This window comes from Daktulosphaira vitifoliae, unplaced genomic scaffold (genome assembly GCF_025091365.1).
Source record: "Daktulosphaira vitifoliae isolate Bord-2020 unplaced genomic scaffold, ASM2509136v1 Scaffold_2, whole genome shotgun sequence".
Lineage (NCBI taxonomy): Eukaryota > Metazoa > Arthropoda > Insecta > Hemiptera > Phylloxeridae > Daktulosphaira > Daktulosphaira vitifoliae.
Genome location: NW_026099573.1, coordinates 1788057 through 1812897, shown reverse-complemented (window position 1 = coordinate 1812897; position 24841 = coordinate 1788057). Strand labels below are relative to the sequence as shown.

Below are 24841 nucleotides of genomic sequence, written 5' to 3'. Positions count from 1 at the left end.
AAAAAAAAATTTCGGACTTTATCTTATCTTCATGGTGAAAATGGCTACCGAATGCTATTTTTGTGTGAAAATTTTCGATTTTGTATTTTCCATTTTTAACTTTATTATGCTATAACTTTTTGAAAAATGTATGAATCATTACAATTTTTTTATGAGAAGTAGTATTTATATAGATCTTTCATTCGACATACTGTTTTTTTAAATCGGACCATTTCCCTAAATACAGGGGGGATTCAAAACATAAAAATGCATATAGAAAGTAGAACTTTTTCAACGTAACTTTTGAAAGTGTTCCGGAAGGTCTGACACTTTTATATATATCTTAAATTAAAGCTAATGTAATATACTTTATAATGGTAAAAAAAAATTTCGGACTTTATTTTATCTTCATGGTGAAAACAGACATTAAACTTAATAAAAAAAATACGATTTTTGTAAAAAAATTCTTTTTTATATTTTTAACTTTATAATGCTATAACTTCTCGAAAGTGTATGGATCAATATAATTCTTTTTTTTTGTAGATGCATGATGTCTTTACCTATCATTTGGTATATTTTTTTTATAAATTTGAGTTTTTACCTGCCTACAGGGGGGGATTCAAAATGACAACTTTTTCACAAAAAATTGACTTTTTCAACTTAAATTTTGAAAGTGTTCCGGAAAGTCTGACACTTTTATATATATCTTAAATTAAAGCTAATGTAATATACTTTATCATGGAAAAAAAAAATTTCGGACTTTATTTTATCTTCAAGGTGAAAATGGCTACCAAATGCTATTATTGTGTGAAAATTCTCAATTTTATTTTTTACATTTTTAACATTATAATGCTATAACTTATTGAAAAGTGTATTGATCAATATAATTTTTTTATGGGAAATACTATTTTCTAATAATCTCTTTTTTATTCTACATACTTTGTCTTAATCAGGATATTAATAAGGAACTAGCAGTTTATGAAGCTTTTGGAATAATCCACCAATTTTTTAAAATTAAACACTATCTAAAGATTTGCATCGAAGCGTTTTTTTTTTATAGTGATTTTAATCACTGTCAGATATCATTATACTTGATCCAACTATGCCACGTCACCACTGTGCCGCGACCCCCCTGTGCTGGGTTTTTTTTTATATTGAAACGTTAGATATTTCCCTTTCATTTAATATCATTTTTTTGAAAATCTAACACAACTTGCTCACGGAGGGTATATAAAATAGCAACTTTTTAACAAAAACTAACTTTTTAACTTAACTTTTGAAAATGTTCCGGAAATACTGCGTTCTTTAAACATATATTAAATTAAAAATTATGTCATGTACTATATAATGAAAAAAAAAATTTGTCCTGACTATTTATCTTCTACGTACAAATGGCTGTCGTAGTTAAAAAAATGTTATTTTTGGGTAAAAAATTTTCGATTTAAATTTTTCAACTTTAAATTGCTATAACTTTACGAAAAATATATGTATCAAAACAAATTTTTTTTTTCTAAATACATTATAAGTACATCTTTCATTTGACATACTTTTTATTAAAATTTGATAATTTCCTCTTATATAGGGACGTTCAAAACTTGAAACATTGTATAAAAAATAGAACTTCTTCAACTTAACTTTTGAAAATACTTCGTTCTTATACTTATATCAAATTAAAGGTTATGTCATGTACTATACAATGAAAAAAACCCAGCACAGTGGGGTCGCGGCATAGTGGGGATGTTGCATAGTTGGGTCCAGTATAGANAAAAATCTTTTTTTAGTAAATGGCCGTCGAATTTAACGAAAAATGTAATTTTTATGTAAAAATCACTGTTTAACATGAAATATTTTAATACTTATAAAAATACCATAACTTTTTCAAAAATTAACAAATCAACATAATTTTTTTTTATTTAAAACCTTAGATATTTTCCTTTCATTTAATATCATTTTTTAAAAACTAACACTTGACCTGCTTACAGGGGAGGATTTAAAAAAGTAATTTTTGCATACATGTTAAGGTTTTTCAATTAAATTTTTAAAAATGTTCCTGAAATATTAACACATTTATTTAATCTTAAATTAAAGCTTATATTATATACTTAACTATGAAAATAAAAAAATCGAAATATAGATTTTCATTTTGGTGAAAATGGCTACCGAATGCTATTTTTGTGCCAAAATTCTCGATTTTATATTTTACATTTTTTACTTTAAAATGTTATAACTTTTTGAAAAATGTATGGATAAATACAATTTTTTTATGAGAAATAATATTTTTTAATAATCCCTTTTTTATTCAGGATATTAATAAGAAAATAACAGATCATGTAACTTTTGGAATAATCCATCAATTTTTTAAAATTAAACACTATCTAAAGATTTGCATCGAAGCGTTTTTTTTGATAGTGATTTTAATCACTGTCAGATATCATTATACTTGATCCAACTATGCCACATCACCACTATGCGGCGACTCCCCTGTGCTGGGTTTTTTTTTTATTTTTATAATATCTCCGTAAAAATTACAATATTATTGAATATCAATTTCATACTACATTTAATTACTGTAATTATTATGTATTCATATATTATAATTATAAATCGTGATAAAATTAAGGGAATAAGTGTTATTGTTGTTTTTGAAATAATCTACCAATTTCTTAAAATTAAACATTATGTAAAGATTTGCTTAGAAGCGTTTCTTATGATGGTGATTTAAATTACTGTCAGATATCATCATCTATAGTTGTCCCATATATGCCACGTCCATACTGTGTCGCAACCCCCTGTGCTACCGTTTTTTTTTTTTATTGGTTCTTTTAGTTAAAGTAAATCATTAAAATTAATTATATTCTAAATATTTCCATTGTAGAATCTTTTTAAACACCAAAAGTTAATTAGAAATGATTACTATGATTTTTATTAAAGTGATCTATTACGATAAAATGTAAAAAAAAATCGAACTTTTCTGATAAATTAACTGTAAATAGTAATTATCAATCGTAGCGATTCTTATGATAGTGATTTTAATGGTGGTTTATCCCAAGTAGTTGAGATAGTTCTTACATTGAAGGAGCACAACAAAGTAAAAATAATATTGTCACGCTGAAGTTTTAAACTTTTTGCTAAAAATGAGTTTATTTTTAGCAAATTTAGGTGATTTTTAATCATTTCATCATCATATCTTAGTTTCACAGACGAGAATTAATTAAGAAATGCTCCTCCTCCATTCATACCTATTTTTATACCGGGATTATGAAGTATTCGAGTTTACTAATCTATTTTAAAAAGCCCTTGAAATATTTACAAATAACAGTGAATAACAGCTAAGTTTTTTTTTTTGTATCCTCTACATGTCACACGATTTAATTTTAATTGTAATTTTTCCTGTTAATTGTATTTTATTAAAATTAACTTAAATTTGCTGAGTTACAAATATAATAAGATTAAAAGTACTAATTCTTTACATATAATATATTTTCTATTAAACAGTTTTTATGAATATTTACTTTAAAAATAACATGCACTATATTTATCTTGTCAACTCTGAATTATTAAAAAAAAAAATTAATTTTAAGATTTAGTCAAAAAAAAAAAATTATTCTGTTGATATTTTCTGAATCTCAGATTTTAATAATTCAATAATTGGTTGAATTTTAGCAATTTCTTCTTCCAAATTACTGCATTTTTCGTTTTTTTCTTTATTCTCTTTTTTAATGATATTGCATCTAAAATCAATAAAATTGTTCACATTTGTTTTGATTTAGAAAGCGATTAAAAATAAAATAATAATACAATCTTAGTTATCATTTGTTTACATAATACATTTGTATTTCGTTTAGTTAGCTTGAGTGTATGGACAATTTAACATGCAGAGAGTATAAATAATAAATCCTATTAGAGTAAAAATAATTCAAGGATATTGATTCATTTTTTTTTATTTGGAAATGTTAATAATAAACACATATGTATACCTCTCCAAAACAAACCTCGTAAATATCTCCTATTACGCCTTACTTGATAGTTCATTATGTTATTTTAATAATTATTTACAATTTTCTTATTCTACAATATACTTATATAAAAACGGTAGCACAGTAGGGTCGCGGCACAGTGTGAGCGTGGCATAATTGGGACTGTATAGGTGATATCTGGCAGTGATTAAAATCACTAACATAAGAAACGCTTCGATGCAAATCTGTAGATAGTATTTAATTTTAAGAAATTGGTGGATTAATCATTTTTAACCTACTTTTTTTTGTGAAAGTTTAATAAAAAATAATAATGAATTTATTATTATAACTTTTAGCTCAACTTGCAAGTATGAAATTGACATCATTAAATAGAAAAAATGATATTGTTAAGATTAATATGCAGTCAGGAAATTTTATAATTACTATTTACACTAAATTTATCAGGAAAGTTCGATTTTTTTTTGCATTTTTATGATAATAAATCATTTATAATTAACTTTTGGTGTTTAAAAAAATTCTACCATGAAAATATTCAGAACTAAATTAGTTTTAATGATTTACTTTAACTAAAAAACCAATAAAAAAAAAAAGTTGTTAAAAGATCTACTCAATTGAGTTTATTATAAAATTTGATTATAATTGTAAAAATCCATGTTAGAAGCACACATAAATAAAGTTAAAAAATTAATTAATTACAAAGTAAAATTATTCACTTTTGTAGTTGAATACTTTTATCATATCAAATCTAATTCGATAATAAATACTTTAAAATTATTAGAAATGAATGATTCTTAGTTTGTGTGGATAAAACTGGTTAAGCTACTTATTATTTGATTAAGGGATTTATTTTCAATTTTTGAGGGTAATTTCTTCAATTAAATTCGAATTGTAATCATTTGACGTATCGTTGAAAAATGTAGGTCAAGTAAGGGTAAGAAAGTTAATTGCAGCTACAAAAAAAAAAACACATAATATAATAGTATTAACATGAATAAGAAATTTCTTCTCATGAAAGAAGACTACAGTGATGGTCCTTGACATTTATTGGTTATTGAATTTAAATGAGATAAAAATCAAATAATTTTAAATTTTTTTTCTAACTCAAAAAGAATTAAGGAAAAAATGTAAAAAATTAATTGCTACAGACGAATTCAAACCTCCTACCCTAAGCGTGAAAGACACAAGTGTTACCTATTCGGCAACTATTCGTCGCTTTCGTAAATTGATAATATTTGCAACTTAAGCTAATTAAATTTTTAAAGTTGCTTTTTTCAACTTAAAAAAAAGAAAAAATTTAAATTTATATTTTATATCAATTAAGTTGTATAATATTTACGAAAGTCAGTGTAAGATATTTTAAAATACAAAACCCACAATTTGAACACAAAAATAGCATATTTTTTTAGCCTTTTTCACCAATAAAATATATATTTCGAATTTTATTTTCTTCGTAGTAAAATATTTTACATAAGCTTTAATTTAATATTAAATAAAAGTATCAATATTTCTGGAACATTTTCAAAAATTAAATTGAATGAGCATAACATCTGTGCAAAAATTGTTTTTTTGAATCTACCCTGTGGGCAGATTTTCAAAAAAATTATATCAAATGAAAGAAAAATATCTTAAGTTTCAATATAAAAATAAATTATGCTAATTTGTTCATTTCTCAAAAAGTTATGGCAGTTTTAACTATTGAAATATTTTATTTTAAACAGTGATTTTTACATAAAAATTACATTTTTCGTTAAATTCAATGGGCATTTTCCTATAGAAAAACAGGTGTCGTGAAAATTTTTTTCTTTTTGAACTTATAGTATTTATTGTAAACTTTAATTTGACATATGTTTAAAGAACGCAGTATTTCCAAAAGTTAAGTTGAAAAAGTTAGTTTTTGTAAAAAAATTGCTGTTTTAAATCCCCTCTATGAACAGGTTAAGTGTTATATTTAAAAAAAATTGATATCAAATGAAATAAAAATATCTCAGGTTTCAATATAAAAAAAAATATATTGATTCGTTGATTTTAGAAAATGTTATGGTAGTTTTAGGGAAAAAAAAGTGAAAAAAATTACGTAATTTATGTGATCTTTTGACATATTGTTCATCAAAATCGGTTGGCAATAGACACAAAAAAAAAAAAACACATCATGGCAAAATTAATACATACTCAGCTTCGCATCGAAGCTAAAATTTTTGATGACCGTTAAATTGTTTCTCAAATTTTTAACAGACAAATTTGAGAAAGTTGCTGAACGCATAGAAAAAAATTATTTGTTTGTTCATCATCAACATTGTAAGAAATGAGCCAAAAATTATCCTATTTCAGTATAATATAATATACAGATTAGTTTTTCAAATGAGTAGTTTGATTTTAAAGTATTAAAAGTTCGTACACAAACAAATATGACATTTGTATTACTATTCATCAAAATTTTCCCTTGCATTACACGTGTTAAAAACTTCCAATACATGTATGTGAAAATCGAAAATATTTTGTTTATACTTGATATGTCCATGGAAATGATAAGGTCAAAACCCCCACGATAAAAATATTATTATTTATTTTTTATTTCGATTGAAGAGGATTGTAAAATTTTTTAAAAAGAAGTATGATAAGTAAGTATGCCCCTCCAGAAAATTAAACCTTATTTTAGTTTATTGTATTTATAAATAATTTTATATAAAAAAAAAAAAATCAATAAAATATAGAATGTTTAAACTATATAATTCTTTATATATTTTTCAAAAGGCGATTTGTGAATCATGGGATAAAATTTGTGATTAAATTAATCGCTAAAAACAATCAACTTTTTTAAATATTTAAAAAAAAAGTTACACTTAATACTTTCTTGATGTATATAAAAAATAAAAAAAATTATTTATCATTAAAAAAAATATTAACAGTAACCGACAACTTTTTTATCACAAGGCTACGCAATTTCTAGCGCCGTCATCCTCTCCATATAATAAACATGTCACCTTTAGGAAAAATTTTTTCTTTACTATTACATAAATCTCAAAACCTTTTTTTTTGTAACTTATAAACTTATTGACTTATATAAAAACCAAATTATTGACTAACAATTCTTCAAGTGTTTTAAAAGCATTTATTTCTAGTTTAATTCCTTGTTGCTTATTTCTAACATCATCTTTGATATTACATATTTCTCTTTGAATTTGTTCTATCAATTTTTCATATTTATGCTTTTGTAGTAATAATTCTGCATTGTTCTGAAAATATATTATACACATTATTAAATATTGTAAAAAATAATATCGTTTAATGGTATTGTGTTATAATACTAGTTCTTAATTGTATATTACTTCTACTAATTCGGTTTTTTCTTTAATTTTTTCCATCATATTTCTTGTAATTTTTTCATGATTCCTGTGTTTTTATTTAATACAAATTATAATTAGTATTTTTGTTTATTTTAAAAGTAGTTTAAACTTATTGAGATTTTATCTTTACAAATATTGTACCTCAAAATATTATAAATACTATATATTAAATTAATAATATTTGTACTCTATAAAAAGGAAATAATAGTGTAAATAACTATAATAGTTTGAGACTATAAAATGAATAGAGAGCATAAACATTATGAAGTGTTAAAAAATTTACTAACACAGTTAAATTTATAAAGGTAATACAGACCATTTACATTGTCATACCTTTAAAAGAATTTTATGAAAGAGCCGTGGAAATTTTGAAAAGAATAATTGATGGTAGTAATAAATTAGAATAGGAAGTGACAATGAAGTCTGCTATTTCATTGCTCTAAATTACTACATATCGAGAAATCCAATGAAAAATAATCGATTTTCTATCAATTTTACGATAAATTGATAACAGAATGAGAAGTATGATTTTGTAAATAATAAGAAAGGATTTGTCTAAGAAACTTGAGGACTTTAAGATATAGCTAAAAGACAAGATTGGGAATCCGAGAAAAAGACAGGATGTACTGAGTTGATATAATATAATAAATTGCATATATGATATCATGATATTTGGTTGTAAACGAAGGGCAAAATGAAAGTAATTTAGTTGAAAAATAAATATTGAAATTGTGCACAAAAAATATGTTTACATATTTGTTGAAACATATAAACCAGAAGATAAATTATTGACAGGTATTTTTCGTAGAGATCTAATGTTACCAAGTGATAAAATTTGGACAATTTAGAGATAGGTGGAATTAATATACGTGAATGAAAAGTGTAATCATATAAAGGTTTTCTTATATAGAATTTATATATATAGGGAAGAATTATAGTAAGCGAAGAACAAATATAAGGACGTAAACCACATGAGATATCTATCAAATTCTTAAAAAGTTGGCTCATCAAGTAATAAAGAATAAAAGATATTGAAATTAAGGAAGCCAATGGAGTTAGGGTGTATAATTAGGCCAATATCGATTACTTTGTTGGAGTCAGGAATGCCATAATTTATTAAAACTAAAGATAAGGGCTGTATTATTTTTTGACGAGTAAATAAAATTAATTGGCTCTTGTCAAGCACACTGACAAAAAATAGATTCAAATGGCATTGAAGGGGGAATTGTGAATTGAAAAAAGTAATTTATCATAAGCATAGAACAAAGATTGAGAATCACAATTAGATAATGCTAAATTTATACCGCTATATATATAATACATTATAATATAATAAAAAAAATGGGACTCAAACAGGTTCCCTATGTGAGTCCATGGTAAGATGTGCGATATATAAGAGAGCCGGATGGGACAGTAAGACACAAACATCTTTTTTAAAATATATATTTTTAGTTCTATTAAAAATTGTATTGGGCAAATATTCTTTTCAACACCTTAAACACAAAAAAAATCATTAAAATTACTTTTTTTCTTCCGTATTATGATTAAGTATTATAAGCAATCTACGTTTTTGATCGATTGTTTTAATTAACATTTCATTTTTATTCTGTCGATTCAATATTTTTTGTATTAATATATCTAAACTCTCTTGAGCTGATCTTAGAGTTTCTGCAATATTTTAAATCAAGATAAATACAATAAAATAATCACAGTTGTCGATAAAATGCTGTTAAATGTATGTACTTAATTTTAAAACAATATAAATTTTTAAAAATTGAGATAACTTTAAGATTTTGTTATCCTGATTGTAACATATAATATGATTGTGTTCCTAAACATTAATTTTATTCATCCCTTATGCTTATAGGAATGATAACTTAATTTTTTAAATGATTACACACATAATAAACTAGCTAATTTAATAGATAATAATGTAATTAAATAAACGACAATAACTTTTGAACAAGAATTTTGAATGTTATTATCATTTTAAAGTATAAACTGAGATGATACGTGGATGCTATTATTTTTATCATTAGTTATATATCAGCCATACTCTTCCTCCTACCTAAGTACAAAAAAAAATATGAATATCTTCTGAAGCGCTGATTCAAAAATGTTATCCACCAATCACATTTTTAATTTGATATTTTTCTATTTTATTAGCTAGTTAAATACATATGTTGCTATTTAAAAAAATAAATTTGACACCCCTATAAAATATATGGAATTAATTTAACAGTTATTTTATAACAGATAAATGGAAATACATATGTAATTAATAAAATCCAAAAAAAAAAGTTTCAATAATGTATTATTTTAAGATAAGATGAATGGCTAGCATTAAAAGAATCATCTTTATATATGCACGATGTTCAGTAAGTAAGAAAACAGGTCAATTGTTACAAACAATGAGAAAAATATATATTCGTTCCTTACTTACGGAATATACACACTCTCTCTCAATATATATATATATAAATTAACTTCCAAAAATAAGAATTATTAACAAAATAAATCAATAATTAGTGTAAAAGTATAAAAATGAATTGTATAAAATGATATTGTATAAGTACTAGTAATTAACATCTAATTTTAGCACTCAAAGTCATTTATTTATTCATTTAACCTTATAATAATTATTTTTAATAAAAGCCAATGCTTGTACATAAGCAAAAAAAAAAAAATGATTATTTAATGATAACTAAGTCGTTAATGCTAAAAGAATCACTCTGTATGTATAGCCATATTTAAAATAAACTACAATAGTGTAAAAAAATATTTTGTCATAACAAAAATTCTAAAATAACATGATTTTTCATATTTCACAACGAATTGCTTTGGACGTATAAAGAAATTAACAACACGCATTTTTCAAGGGCAGTGACAAATGTCCACTCTGTCCCCCAAAAATGACGCCACTGGCTTATTGTAATTATCTATAGTTATTCATCAGTAATGTGGGTATATTATTACTCTTCTTTTTTTTAAAAAATCATAAATATTAATTTTTATCGAACAATTCTAAAAAAATGCCAACTTTTGTGTAATATTAGTCTATAATAATCTATTGCTACTATAGCAATGCTCAACGTAAAGTTGAAAGAACCTAAGTTTCAAAAATACAGCTTAATTTTAAAATGTTTAAAAATTGGTTAGTAACAGTCACGTAGTTAGTTTTTACTAATTTGTTTAAAAGACGAGAAAAAGAAAATTGTATCTCAGCATAAAGCTATCATATATTTTATACCTTAATTACAATTTAATATTGAAAAGTTTTAGAAGGAATAATCCTGATTCTATCAAAAACTCTTGAATTATACATATATACTTGGTAGGGGACAAATAAATTATGACAAATAATAATTTTGTGAAATGAACACGTTATTATCTTTATGAAAATGATGTTTTTAAGTATTATTAAGTAAAAAAAATTTATATGATACAATTTTTGTTAGCTAAATATTTTTATTAAAATTAAGTAAAAGGAAAAAATCAATTTTCAAAAAAAAATATTTCATAAGTATTTAAAATAACAATTTATTTAAGAAGAAAAAAAACAATATAGTATAAAATTATGCAATACCTGCATACATCACTGTTCAATATTTATCAATACACAATTTACTTTGAAACAAAAAGATTAATTTATCATTATTGTTTTATAAATATATTTTATTATATTTCAATTACTACATTCGTATACTGTTTTGATATAATAAAAATTACCTTCATTTTCTCTCTTTTTTTTTAATTTTACTTCAATTAATTTCTTTATTGCATTCTTTTCTTTAACTTCAAGTTCGCTTAACTCATAATCAGCTTCTTTTTTTTTTAAGTGACTAGTTTTTATTTCCTTAAATTTAGAAAAATTTATAAAACATTAAATTACAACTAGTTTAATAACTATCCCTCCCTATACACTTTTATATTATATCTAAGAGTGCTAAGGAGTAGAGTATAATTTTTTTAAACGTCCCTGAACTTCAAGTTTTGCACCTACAAACCGATAATTATAAGACGTATATATAGAGATTATTTCTCCGAAAATTTCCATAATATTTTTATAAATATTAGGTTAATATGAGATAAACTAAAAATAAAATTTCCGGAAAAGTACATATTACTATACTTAATTTTTTATATCAAATAAAATAATGAAAATAAAATTATAATTTTTTTTAGCATTATCGATATTGGATTATGTTGGACATCGGATTCAGGCAATAACGCTGATTTAAAAAGTGTTAAAAAAATAGTCTACAATTTTAATTTAATCAAAAATTTTAAGAGTAGCCAGTTACATCCAAGACATGTATATTTATTGTTTATATTATAAGCATAAATTAAATGATACATTTAAAAAAAGTATTACGCTTATAATATTGATTTATCATTTTCTTACAGAATCCTTCAATTCACTGTCATGACGAGTTCAACAAACTATATTTTATTCTTTTAACGCTATAAAATTTAAACTATTATAGTTAATAAATTATGTATTATTGGAGATTATTACAAAAATAGTACTATAAGGCTGATTATTAATTGCATTTTAATAGATCTTGAATGGAATAGTTGTTTAGTAAATTATTTTATTAACTAAAATAAATGTAATTATATACCTCTAATGTTATTTTTATAACGTCTTCTACGTCGTTCTTCATCGAATACATGGTAAATAATTAGCTAAAAATGCTTAATTATTCTTAGTTCAATTAGTTAAATTTTTAAACCGTGAAATTTTCTCGCGAACACTGTGAACTACTAGAAAGTAATACACAAAAATACAGACTTCAAACATTATCCTATCTTATGATTGCACTCCCGCCATTTTGGTATGGACGTATTAATTTATATGTTACATCATCATCTACTTAACCAGTATTCTAACTATCTCGGGTCGGCTCAACCTTACAATTGTGAAGCCGATGCAAAAATCCTGTCAAATCATTAATAATTTAACAGAATTTTTACACTGGCTGTCAAGTTACACAACCTCATTATGGATTAAAGTTCCTGTAAATTGTGTTTCACTGTTCAAATTTCTGTATGGCCACCCCTCGGGAACCAACAGCAAACAGCACTGCTGAATATCAGAGTTGAGGCGGCCATTGAATAATCCGATGGGAACCACACCACGCTCTAACTATTATGTAGCATTATAAATGTTACATAATTTTTTTAATTGGAATTATTCAACTATAAAATAAATATATTTACAATTAACTGTAAATATATCAGGGACCGTAAAGTGTATAATGATAATGTTTTGTCAAATTTAATAGTTTTAGTATTGATTCAATTAATATTTTACGTTGATTTTTTAGCTTCGATGCGAAGCTGAGAAGGTCTTAATTTTACTATGATGTGTTTTTTTTTGTGTTTGTTTTCACTTTTTCTCAGCTCTCATCGAACCGATTTCTTTCAACGATACGTTAAAAGATCACAAATGGTAACTAGTCAAAGACATTATCTCTAAAAATTGAAAAAATTTCCCTTGTTAATGGGGAAAATCTGCATAAAAGTGCAAAAATCAATTGGGTTAAAATCTGCCCTTCATGGGGGGGGGGGTATTCAAACTGATAACTTTTTCACAAAAAATTAACATATTCAACTTAACATTTGAAAGTGTTCCGGAAATACTGACACTTTTATATATATCTTAAATTAAAGCTTATGCAATATACTTTAATATGAAAATAAAATTTTCGAACTTTATTCAAAAATATGCTATTTTTATATTATAATTATCAGTTTTATATTTTATTTTAATTTAAAATACCTTACACAGAATTTTGAATTAGGAAAAATTGTTTAACTCATTTGATATTTACCTCATTTAGATTCAATAATTTCAATGAAAAAGGAGAACGATGACTAAAGTGAATATATATTTAAAATTATGTTATTTTATGTCGAAAACGGAAATATTCCACCGGGCGTATAGAGTTAATTATATTGTATCGAAAATCGTAATATCGCCGCAGTAGGACCTAATTTTTAACACGCTTTAGACGGTTTTCCACTAAACGGACAAAACAAAACTCAAACTCGTGTCAAATAAAACAAAACTGGAACTTTTCGCAAACATTTTTGAAGACCGGCGTGTTTTGTGACAGTTCGAGTTTTGTTTTTCATGTCCCCGCTCGGTAGCGGTGAGATCAAAAGGTTTCGACGTGTTTTGAAACTCGAGACAGTTTAGTGGAAACGGTCGTGTTGTGCCTGAAAACAAATTACAAATTTACAAAATCTAAATATGAATTATGTACCTAAATACTAGTTAAGTAAATAAACGAAAGTATAAATATTAATAAAGTATAATTATATAATAATATTGTGATGGTGTCACGTTTTCATAATCGTGAGAATTATTTTAATAAAATACAGACAGCACATCCGCTGCCTGAGACTGATGAATTAACAAATAATATTTATTGCCAAATCGGCAATAAGTATAATTATTATAAAAACCCAATAGACCTGACCATCGTGGTCAGTCGACTCCAGTGCCTTGTGTCATTCATCAGTCTCAGTACTCGGTTGTCGCTGTCCGGCTTACTGTTTAAAGTAAAGTCTTTGTTTATTCCTCTTCTAACCTATATACTCTTTTCCTCGACATTTCAGAGTATTTGTGTCTTGCACTTCGTCTGCACCTCATACTTTGGGCTCCTTCTGCGTACACCTGGTATTTGTGTCTTGCACTTCGTCTGCACCTCATACCTAGGTGTTACTCTTATTCTCCCTTCCTATAACAACAGCCTTTCGACACCCACAGCTAACCCGGAGTGTCAGCCGAGCACGGTGACTGCTGTACGACAACACGCACGTGAATACCTAGACAGCAGGCACCACCCCCTCATATTCGTCTTCGTACACACAGTTACACATTCACACTTTCACTACACCATTCTCTTTCCTGTGTTACGACAATATAATAGTAATATAATTAATTTAAGTAATTTGGTGTATAACCAGTATTGTAAAGTATTGTTTGACACCAACTGGGTGGAAATTGATAGAAAAATTAAAAACATAATTTCACAATTCAACGTAAAAAAAGGAATTATAAAAAAATGAAAAAATCTGGCGCGGGTCAGCATTTTACACCCAAGTGGTTTGGTTATAACGCAATGAGTTTTATCCATGACAAAAATAAACCCAGAAAAGGCATTCAGATCGGTGGAGAATATGAGGTAAGTTTTTTGTTTATTCTTAACTTAAATTTTAAAGGATTTAGGTATTCACAAAATAACTAATTACGAATTGCTAACATCAAAATATATTCTAGATTTTTGTAATCATCTGTTTATTTACGCATATTTTAATTGCCAAGGTACTTGTCCATGGTCTGAAATAAAATATTGACAATATTCGTTTCTTATATTTTATGCTTCTTGTAAAGATTTCCTTGCCACAGACTTTAGTGGCACATCGATTCAGTTGGTTGTGATTCATTCCTCCATGATCCATTTCTAATAGTTCCTAAATCTATATCTTCTATGTCAAATGACTCCGGTGGTGTATAATAATTTTTTGATTCAGCATTTCGGCGCAGGTAATTGTGTAATAAAACACAAATTTGCACAATTTTTTCTACTTTTGGTGGTTCTAGTAGTCTAGGTTTTCGGAAAATACGAAATACAGATTCTAGTATACCAAACACATTTTCGACCACCCTTCTTTCTTGGCTCAGGCGGTATTTAAAAGTAGGTTGAATAAATCCGTGTTCCTGGTGTACAGAATACGGTTTCATGATATTTGGTGATAACGGAAAAGCATCGTCGGCTAAAAAAACAAATGGTACAGGTTTTTGTCTCCCTGGAAGGGATGTGTTTTGAGGCAGACTAAGCATTTCTTTGCTCAAGGATTTGGTAAAGCCGGTATTTTTAAAAACTCCCCCATTTGATATGCGCCCTTGGCAACCAATGTACACGTAGGTGAAATTGTAGTTCGCATCTACTACAGCAAAGAGAACAATGTTAAATGTGCCCTTATAGTTAAAAAATTTGCTTATGCTATATTTGGGTGATTGTATGACAACATGCATTCCAAGCACATTGGGAAATTCCATCTTGTGTTATAATCATTTGCCAACTTTTGCCACTGTACTGAGTTGTTGGGCACCTAAAATAAAAATAATATTTGTTTATAATTTTGACATTAGGTAACCCACTTATAATTTAATTAACCTTTAAGCTTATTAGCGTAAAATTATATAAGTTATTCATTTTTTAGGAAAGTGAATCTTCAGATAAAGACCCTCAAACGGAGACCCAAAATTCCGTTGACATCCTAAGTGACCTCAAAGGTGAAGGTGAAAGATCGGAAATTGAAAAACCTAACTTCACTACACCATTGGAAACTGAAAAGCTTAGGATACAAAAGGCTTCAGCTTCAAATGCACCAAGAAGTTTGCATTGTGAAAATAAGTTTACAACAACAAAAAGAAAAACCAAAAAGAAAAACAATATAAATATGGAGCAGGACAATGAAAAACTATATCGTATAACACTATAACACTATTAACACTATATCGTCAGCAAACAACATGCATCAAGGTACCTCTCCTTGTATTTCCCTAATAATTTTATCCATCTCTACAGAAAATAAGTAAGGACTTAAAGCAAAACCTCGGTACACTGCTACTCTTATCCAAAAACCTTTTGTTACCCCTCCCACACTTTTTATTCTGATACAAGTGCCATTATACATATCCAATATTATATTAATGTAATATTTGATATTCTTTTTCTTATTAAAGGCCAATTTAAAACCTTTCTCGGTACTCTATCATAATTTTCTCTAAATCTATAAATACCATACACAGATTTTTCTTTTTTTCCCTAATCTTTTCTAATACTCGCTTCACATATAATAATGGCATCATTGTTGACTCATTTCTTAATCTCTTATCTATTACCTATTTCCAATTTTTCATACTATGACTCATAAGTTTTATGCCTCTATGAGTTCCACACTCCTGTATGTATTGTTTATCTTTAATAATGGCACCACAATACTATTCTTCCATTCTATTGATTGGTTCCCTTTTAATACCTTTGCCTGTGTACTCGTCAGCCATAAAGGACTATGCCAATTACCTTCCGGTAACGTGCAGGAAGTTGAGGTAAAGTGTAGTGCTAAATTTATAAAAATAATATTTTATTTTAAAATAATAAGTGCGCTATATCCGTCGACAAGTCAGTTCTAGAACTAGTAGTCCGGGTAGAGTTCTTTATAAAATATATAGTTCGTAAGGTGGGAAACTACATCTTGGAAATATCCTCTTCATATGTACCTGCCAGCCATAAAGGACTATACCAATTACCTCTTGATAAAGGATAGGCAGTTGGCGTAAAGGATAATAAAAGGTGTATTGAAATAATATTTAATATATATTAACGAGATTAACTGTGTCTGCAATAGCCAAGGCTTTACGCTGAGAAACGCTGGGCCACCACTGTCTTATTATTATATTTTGACAAGTTTAGAGTAACTTTTATGAATATCGATGTCGACTATAGGAAATTCATCGAAAATATTATTAGCAAAAACTTAATATAATATAAAACGAGTTTAAAATGTATAAAAAAAACCCAGCACAGTGGGGTCGAGGCATAGTGGGGACGTTGCATAGTTGGGTCCAGTATAGATTTAATCTGACAGTGATTAAAATCACTATTATAAGAAACGCTTCGAAGCAAATCTGTAGATAGTGTTTAATTCTAAGAAATTGACGTAAAATTACAAAAGCAACATCACCTTCTATATCCTTAATTATAGCCATNAAGCAACATCACCTTCAATATCCTTAATTATAGCCATATTAGTAATTCTTTTAATTATATATTATATAATTTTTTAAATTAATTGTTTTCAAATTATTATTGATTTTGATTTTTAATATGTTAAAAGTAATAATTTTGAGCTTACTTTTTTTTGTCCTATAAATTGAAAGTTTTAATAAAAAAAAAGTGAATTTATTACCATAACTTTTAGCTCAACTTGCAAGTTTGAAATTGACATCATTAAATAGAAAAAAATGAAATTGTTAAGTTTAATATGCATCAGGAAATTTTATAATTACTATTTACAGTACATTTATCAGAAAAGTTCGATTTTTTTACATTTTTATCGTAATAGATCACTTAAATAAAAATCATAGTAATCATTTCTAATTAACTTTTGGCGTTTAAAAAGATTCTATAATGGAAATATTCAGAATTTAACTAATTTTAATGATTATATATCTAAAAAAAACCAATAAAAATAAAGTTGTTAAAAAGATCTCAATTAAGCCTAATATAAAAATTGATTATAATTGTATAAATCCATCGTTAAATTCAGATTAAACTAAAAATTATTTTTTTTTTTTAATTTATGACTTATATAGCAACAATTAAAAAAAAAAAATTGGAATATTATATAGTGGTAGTAGCATACACAAATAGAGTTAAAAAATTAATAAATTACAAAGTAAAATTATTTACTTTTGTAGTTGAATACTTTTATCATATCAAATCTAATTCTAATTCGACAATAAATACTTTAAGAATATTAGAATATTATTTATATGATATTATTGTTTTATTGACATTTTTATTTAATGATGGAGTAGAGCCACCGGTTTTCTTTTATATATTATATTTATGTAATGAGCTATATTTTATTAATTATTTTATTTCATTTTATTTTATCGTAAATTAACTTAATTTTGTTTATATGTGGAGAGCACGTGTTTCCCTTTTCTTCTAGCCAACGCTAAGGATCGAGTGTCCTGACCGCTCCTGGTGTTTTTCATTAATTTCCGATTGACATTAACGGATGTGTTCCAATACTGTCCGTGATGTTTATAATATTATTTGTTTTTTTTTGTTTAAATATTTTATTTTATTTTTATTGCCTTTATTTATAGACATGGTTTTTGATGCATTCGCATTTTTGTCCATGTTTAACTTAATTTTCTTTTTTGAACAATTAAATTAATTTCAACTGTAATATTTATTTTATTTAGTAAATTAATTACTCACGTGTATTTTATCCCTATTTCTTAATCTAGACACGGGATACGGTATGTTTTACATATAAACCACATACAACTTTGATTGTCATAATTGTGTTTAATAAACCACGAGGTATTATAGTAATTTATACATATAATGACATATTAACTTAGATTATACTTTTAATTAACTTAAAATTAAATTCCGCCTATGGTCCAGTAATCATATCTGATAGGTGTGACACCTTGCCTTGATGGTGGCGACCCTTGCTACTATAGCTAGTCGTTATGCAAGTGGCAAAGCATGTTGTTGTTACAGAACGAATTATAAAATAGCCCACTTGCAAAGTTAAAAAAATACAAAATATTAATTGCCACAGGCGGATTCGAACCTCGTACCTTAAGCATGAAAGACACAATGTTACCGATTCGGCAACTGTCCGTCGCTTTCGTCGCATAATAAAATTTACAAATAAATAATAAAAAAAAAACACATCATGGTAAAATTAATACCTTATCAGCTTCGCATCAAAGCTAAAAATTAAAAATTCATAATAGACGCAGGTCCCATAATAGAGAATACTTTAGCTTCGATGCAAAGCTGAAAGGTATTAATTTTATCATGATATGTTCTTTTTTTAGGTTCGATGCGATTTTATTAATTTTAATTTTTTTTTGTGTGTTTGTGAAAGCTCAATCTCAGCTCTCGCTAAACCGATTTTAATGAACAATACGTTAAATGATCAAAAATCGTATCTAGTCGAAGATATTAACCTCAAAAATTGAAAAAATTTCTCTCTTCCCCCGTAAATGGTGGAAATCCCCCAAAAATTACAAATTTAAAAATCGCTTCGACATTTTTTCAATTTTTTTTACTTAAAACTGCCATCACTTTTTTTAAAAATGACCAAATCAATATAATTCTTTTTTATAGTTACCTTAGGTATTTACCTATCTGTTGATATATTTTTGTGAACATTTGACCCCATACCAGCCCACAGGAAGGGTTTCAAAATGGCAACTTTTTCACTAAGAATTTACTTAATTTTTGAAAATGTTCCGGAAAAACTTAACTTTTATACTTAAAATAAAGCTAATGTAATATATTTTATTTTGAAAAAAAAAAATTTGACCCCTGGACTTCATGGTAAAAATTACTACCGTATGCTAAAATGTGCTATTTTTGTGAAAAAATTCATATTGCTATAACTTTTGGAAAAATGTATAGATCAATATTGTTATTTTTTGATAAATAATTTTTATATACCCTTTTCATCTGACACACTTTTTTTTAAATCGGTTCATACCCCTTCAACAATTTGACCTCTTGATTTGTCCTTATGGTGAAAATTACTACCATCATTCAAAAATATACTATTTTTGTGTTAAAATTCAGGGTTTTGTATTTTATTTTAATTTAAAATACCTGACAAGGGGAGTATACTATTTTTCATAAATATTATATAAATCAAATTGATATAGCAAGCAAAGTTAAACTTATTTAAATTTTTTTGCTTTTTTAAAGTCGAGAAAATAGCATTGAAATTTGAACTCACTTACGGTTATCGAGTCGGTAAATGTTGTATCTTACGCGCCTGGGGTACAAGGTTCCAACCCGCGTATGGCAATGAAATTTTTTGCATTTTTTTCTTAATTCTTTTGAAGTTAGAATAAATTTTCAACTCCTTTGATTTTTATCTCATTTAGATTCAATAAAGATCAAGTATCCCATCACTGTAGTTGCCACTCGCGAGAAGAAATGTATTATTCATATTAAAATTGTTTTGCTATATTTTAGGTTTTAGCTTCGATGCAAAGCTGAGAAGGTATTTTTTTGTGACTATCATTTATTTTCTCTGCACTCATTTGACCTACTTTTTTAACGATACGTCAAATGACTACAATTCGTATCTAATTGAAGATATTACCTTCAAAAATTGAAAACAAATTCTAATTTATCAATTAAATAGTTACTTATTCCATGTTCTCCATACAGACAATTAAAATCATTAATTTCTAATGTTTTGAAAGTATTAATTGACGAATCAAGTTTGATATGATAGGTTTAAATTACAAAATTAAATCATTTTACTTCGTAATTTCATAATATATTTACTCTATTTGTGTGTGTTCTACTTCTAGAATATAATATTCCAAATTTTTTGATAACATGTTGCTATATAACACATTTATATAGCACAGTACAGGTATATATATAGTACAGTACAGTACTATACTTTGTTCATGGCAGTTGTGCTTATCTCGCGCTCCGTCGTTTTACGTTTATTGATTAATATTATTCCGAATATATCTTATTTATGAAAAATGTCACATAATGCAAAATCTGTCATACCTGTGTAAAAAACTACACCTTCTTCTAATCCACAGTTATAGTTTTCAACTTATCTGAAAAACAAAATGAGACCGCAGATAATGCTTTATCGATAGCTAGATATATGTTAAGTAACCTTGATTTAAACTTAAATATTGTCCACGCTAAACGAATAGGTAAAACTCATTCTTCCGGGCGACCTTTAATAATTAAAATTATTAATGCTTCAAATTCTAAAACTCTTTTAAAATATATAACAAAGTTACGTTCAATTGAAAAATGGAAAAATATATGGATAATTTCAGACCAAACCCGAACTCAACAAAATCATATGAAAACACTAAGAAACATTCTTCGTCAAAACGTTTAGATGGAGACTCTAATTCAATAATAAAATACTTCAATTCGGGACACCGAAAATTTGTTCAAAAAACTGATTTACCATACCCTTTTTTTTTTTTTTTTTTTTATCTTTGAATCGACATCAGGGGGGAGTACTGCCTTTGCTTTGCTTTCCCCCGAGATGCCATCGTTTATTTATTTTAATAACTCCTTTTACATTTGCTATGTTTTTAATCTATTCTAATACTAAACATTCATTATTTTGCTACATTTATTATCTTAATTCTACTGTACATTATTTATGTACATTATTTACATTACAAATATACAGTTTTGAGCCCTGCTCCCTGATCTGTCCGTTTATCTTCTTAGGTCGTCTCACCAGACCGCCACCTTCGAGTCACGTACCCTGCCTCCGCCTTTCCTCGCACTCTTTTGTCACCAGTATGTTCTCCACGTATGTCCTTACCAGATCCCAATCCTGTCTGCTCCTCAGCATGATTCGAACCATGCTCTCCGGTGTGACTTGTGCATTCAGGTATGCTTCCAAAGTCATAAGCTCCCTACACCAGCGCCCACACTGGAAGAACGTGTGATTTACCATACCCAGTTTAACAGAAATAATGTAAGTTATTCATATAAAATCCGTTAAACAATTATAATTGTAATATAGAGAGTATAAATAATTGTCAAAATTGTAATATAACTTTAGTTAATGAGGGAAAAAAGTTATATGGCTATTACCAAAATGTTAGAGGTTTACGAACTAAATTAAATATATTAAGATGTAATATCCAAATTTTTAAGTATGATTATTATGTGTTCACTGAAACTTGGTTGAATACTGATATTTTAGATGCTGAACTCGACTTAGATAACTACAATTTTTATCGCAGTGATAGGAACAATAAGACAAGTAAATGTACTAGAGGAGATGGTGTAGCTATCTTAGCTGATAAAAGGTTTGACACCCAAGTCATTGATTTATAACTTGATAATGTGAAACAATTATTTGTATTGTTAAAAGGGAAAAATAATTGTAAACTTATTATTGGAGCCTGTTATCTTCCACCAGGTAGCTCGCCTAATGTATATAGTGTACATAGTGAAACAGTTGAGTGATTAAATAATACATTTCCTTTTGATACGGAATTTATAATTTATGGTGATTATAATCTTCCTCAGACTTGTTTTTCAAACAATTACATTGGTTTAAAATGTTGTGGTCGTAGTTCTAAATGCTCACAAATTGCTTATGATTGTTTTTAACACGCTTATATTAGTTTCACCTGTATGTATGTATGTATGTTTGTAACTCTCCAAACGCCACGCGTTATCGCATATTCCGTCGTCTAGACTAGACTGTCATAACGCATTCACTCCTCCCCAAGCCACGCTCACCACACGACGGCACACTATTCCTATATAAATTTATTTTTAGTTATCGTACCCGTACACGCGTGCTTGTCATCAATATTATATATACATATAAACAAATTTTTATTTTGACTGACAAATACCGCCCGCGTCTAATGCGCCTTACGTATATATATTTATATATTCCTACCACCGTTTATACCTCAGGTATAACGTTAGTCCGACCCGCCCGCCCACAAAATACGGTTATACCTAGTGCATGATACGTTTACGTACTTAAGTCGCTTTACTTGTATATATATATATATATTCTAATTACTATTAAAATTTATTTATTAACACGCTTTATTTGAATTAAGAGATATAAAGTATTCATTCCGATTACGAGGGATGATTTCCGTATCGTCATTTTTCGTCACTACCTTCATGTTCCGGGAGTGAGTAATTTACGCGCCTGCTGCTTTCCTTGGATGTGGTAGCCGTTTCTCAGACTCCCTCCCCGGAATCGAACCCTGATTTCCCGTTACCCGTAACAACCATGATATTGATAGTATCTACTATCATAACATGAAACTAAAAAGTAAAAAATAAATATAGTTTAAAAAACTAAAAAAAACACGCTTTTAAATTCCAATGAGGCTGAAAGGTAAATTCTATAATACTGTAGTGAAGCCATGATTCATGGTTCAGAGTGTTGAACGGTTAATAAGAAAGTAGAGCAGAAAATGAGTGTAGCAGAGATGAGAATGCTTAAATGGATGTGTGGAGTGACTAGAGAAAATAGGATAAGGAACGAGCATATAAGAAGGAGTATAGGTGTAGCGTCAATCGTGGATAAGATGAAAGAAAATAGACTTAGATGATTTGGTCATCTAATGAGAAGAGAAAAATCGGAAGTCGTAAGATTAGTTGTAGAAATGAATGTTGAAGGAAAGAAGAGGTAGAGGAAGACCAAAAAAGAGATTGAGGGATGTTATCGAATGCGATATAAGGACAGCTGATGTGAGCGTAGATGATGTGGAAGATCGTGTCATGTTGAAGTTTAGGGTAATGGTGGCCGACCCCAAGTAGTTGAGATTAACGCGAAGAAAAAGAAGAAGACTCGACTTTAAAAGTTAAATATCAATTTTTAGCTTTCTCTTACATCATCGACCAATAAAAATTGATTTTAAGAGATTTTAGACAAAAAATTAATTTTAAATGAAATAAACTTTAAACTAGTTAATTTAAAAATAAAAATCGATACTTATCTTTTAACTTAGCTATTTAAATTTATAATTTGTTAACTTTTAACTGTTAATTTATCGACATTGATGATACTTAAACTTGAGATAATTATTTCCATTAACTTGCCCATCTTTGTGCGGAGTATACGTACCCCATGATATACTACAATAATTTTTTTACCTGTACTACATACCTACTTGATTTATGTAAATTTTTTAAATGCTTTAAATACTTCATAAAATTGCCATATTAGTATCTTATCTTATGTAAATATTCGACATCGCAAAACTTTTTTTATCGTTTAGAAAACTAAAAACTAAATTATTAACAGTCAGTTCATAGAATGTTAAATATTTATAAAAAATTAAGAAATTTAGATTATTCTATGATGACAGCCTTAAATTAAAACCATGTGTTCACTTTTATTTTATTATTAATCACATTTCATTTTGCATAATTTTGTATTTTGTATTCATGCTTATTTTACCATACATTTTTATGTTATATTATTCAATGATTATACTAAATGAATAAACATTGATGATAAATCGTATTTCTATGGTATTTACAAAACCATATTTTTATTTTATTGTAAAACACTAAATAACAGTAATGAATGAATAAATTTGTATTATTCAAAATATGAATCACAAAAAAAAAAAAATTCAGGATTTTAAAGAAAAATCTTCTTTGTGGAACTCTGAAAACAGTCTTAGTCATATGATAAATATACTTCAACCGACAGATAGTTATGATCGTTTACTACCGGTTAACATTTCAGAAATTACATCATTTCGTAAAAGAGAAAGAAATAAATTAAATAAAAAACAGGATATAGATTGGAAACATCGTTTAGATTATCTAGTGAATGGATGGGAAGAGTTTAAACAATCCAATTTTAATACAGAAGACATGACCGTTAATTGGCCATACATATTTAATGACTTCGATGACATTTCTTTGATAGATTTTGACGAACATAATGAATGCGATAAAAACGTTGATTATGAATCACCATCAAGAGTTAATATACCTGAAATTTATGAAAATTTAATAACAATTCAATCAAATAACGATCAATCGAAAGAAAAGAAAGTAATAAATACCAATAAGAATATAAAAAAAGCTAAAAAAATGTCCACTGGTATTGATTTAACTTTTGGTGAAAGGCGAAATGTTGAAAAAAATAATAAAATTAAAAACTTGAGCACAAAATATGGTAAAGCTATTAAAAATAATTTTGCTATTAAAGAAGATT

The 24841-nt window shown here is 27.0% G+C and overlaps 2 protein-coding genes across 3 annotated transcripts; one reads left to right on the top strand and one right to left on the bottom strand.

Moving 5' to 3' along the window:
* Window positions 1-3512: 3512 nt before the first annotated feature.
* LOC126897717 (uncharacterized) lies at window positions 3513-12019 on the bottom strand. Of its 2 annotated transcripts, none has more exons than XM_050671525.1 (6): window positions 11926-12019; window positions 11030-11156; window positions 8824-8968; window positions 7283-7346; window positions 7041-7189; window positions 3513-3710 (listed from the first exon to the last, which is right to left on the bottom strand). In XM_050671525.1, exons 1-6 carry the CDS (start codon window positions 11974-11976, stop codon window positions 3581-3583), a joined length of 666 nt encoding a protein of 221 aa, XP_050527482.1. In that variant the 5' UTR covers window positions 11977-12019; the 3' UTR covers window positions 3513-3580. The 2 variants fall into 2 exon arrangements, with proteins under 2 accessions (XP_050527482.1, XP_050527483.1); XM_050671526.1 differs by lacking the exon at window positions 3513-3710 and adding an exon at window positions 6647-6937.
* A 2401-nt stretch (window positions 12020-14420) lies between these two features.
* LOC126897725 (uncharacterized) lies at window positions 14421-15969 on the top strand. Its single transcript, XM_050671539.1, has 2 exons — window positions 14421-14496; window positions 15539-15969. Exons 1-2 carry the CDS (start codon window positions 14434-14436, stop codon window positions 15818-15820), a joined length of 345 nt encoding a protein of 114 aa, XP_050527496.1. The 5' UTR covers window positions 14421-14433; the 3' UTR covers window positions 15821-15969.
* The last annotated feature ends 8872 nt before the right edge of the window (window positions 15970-24841 follow it).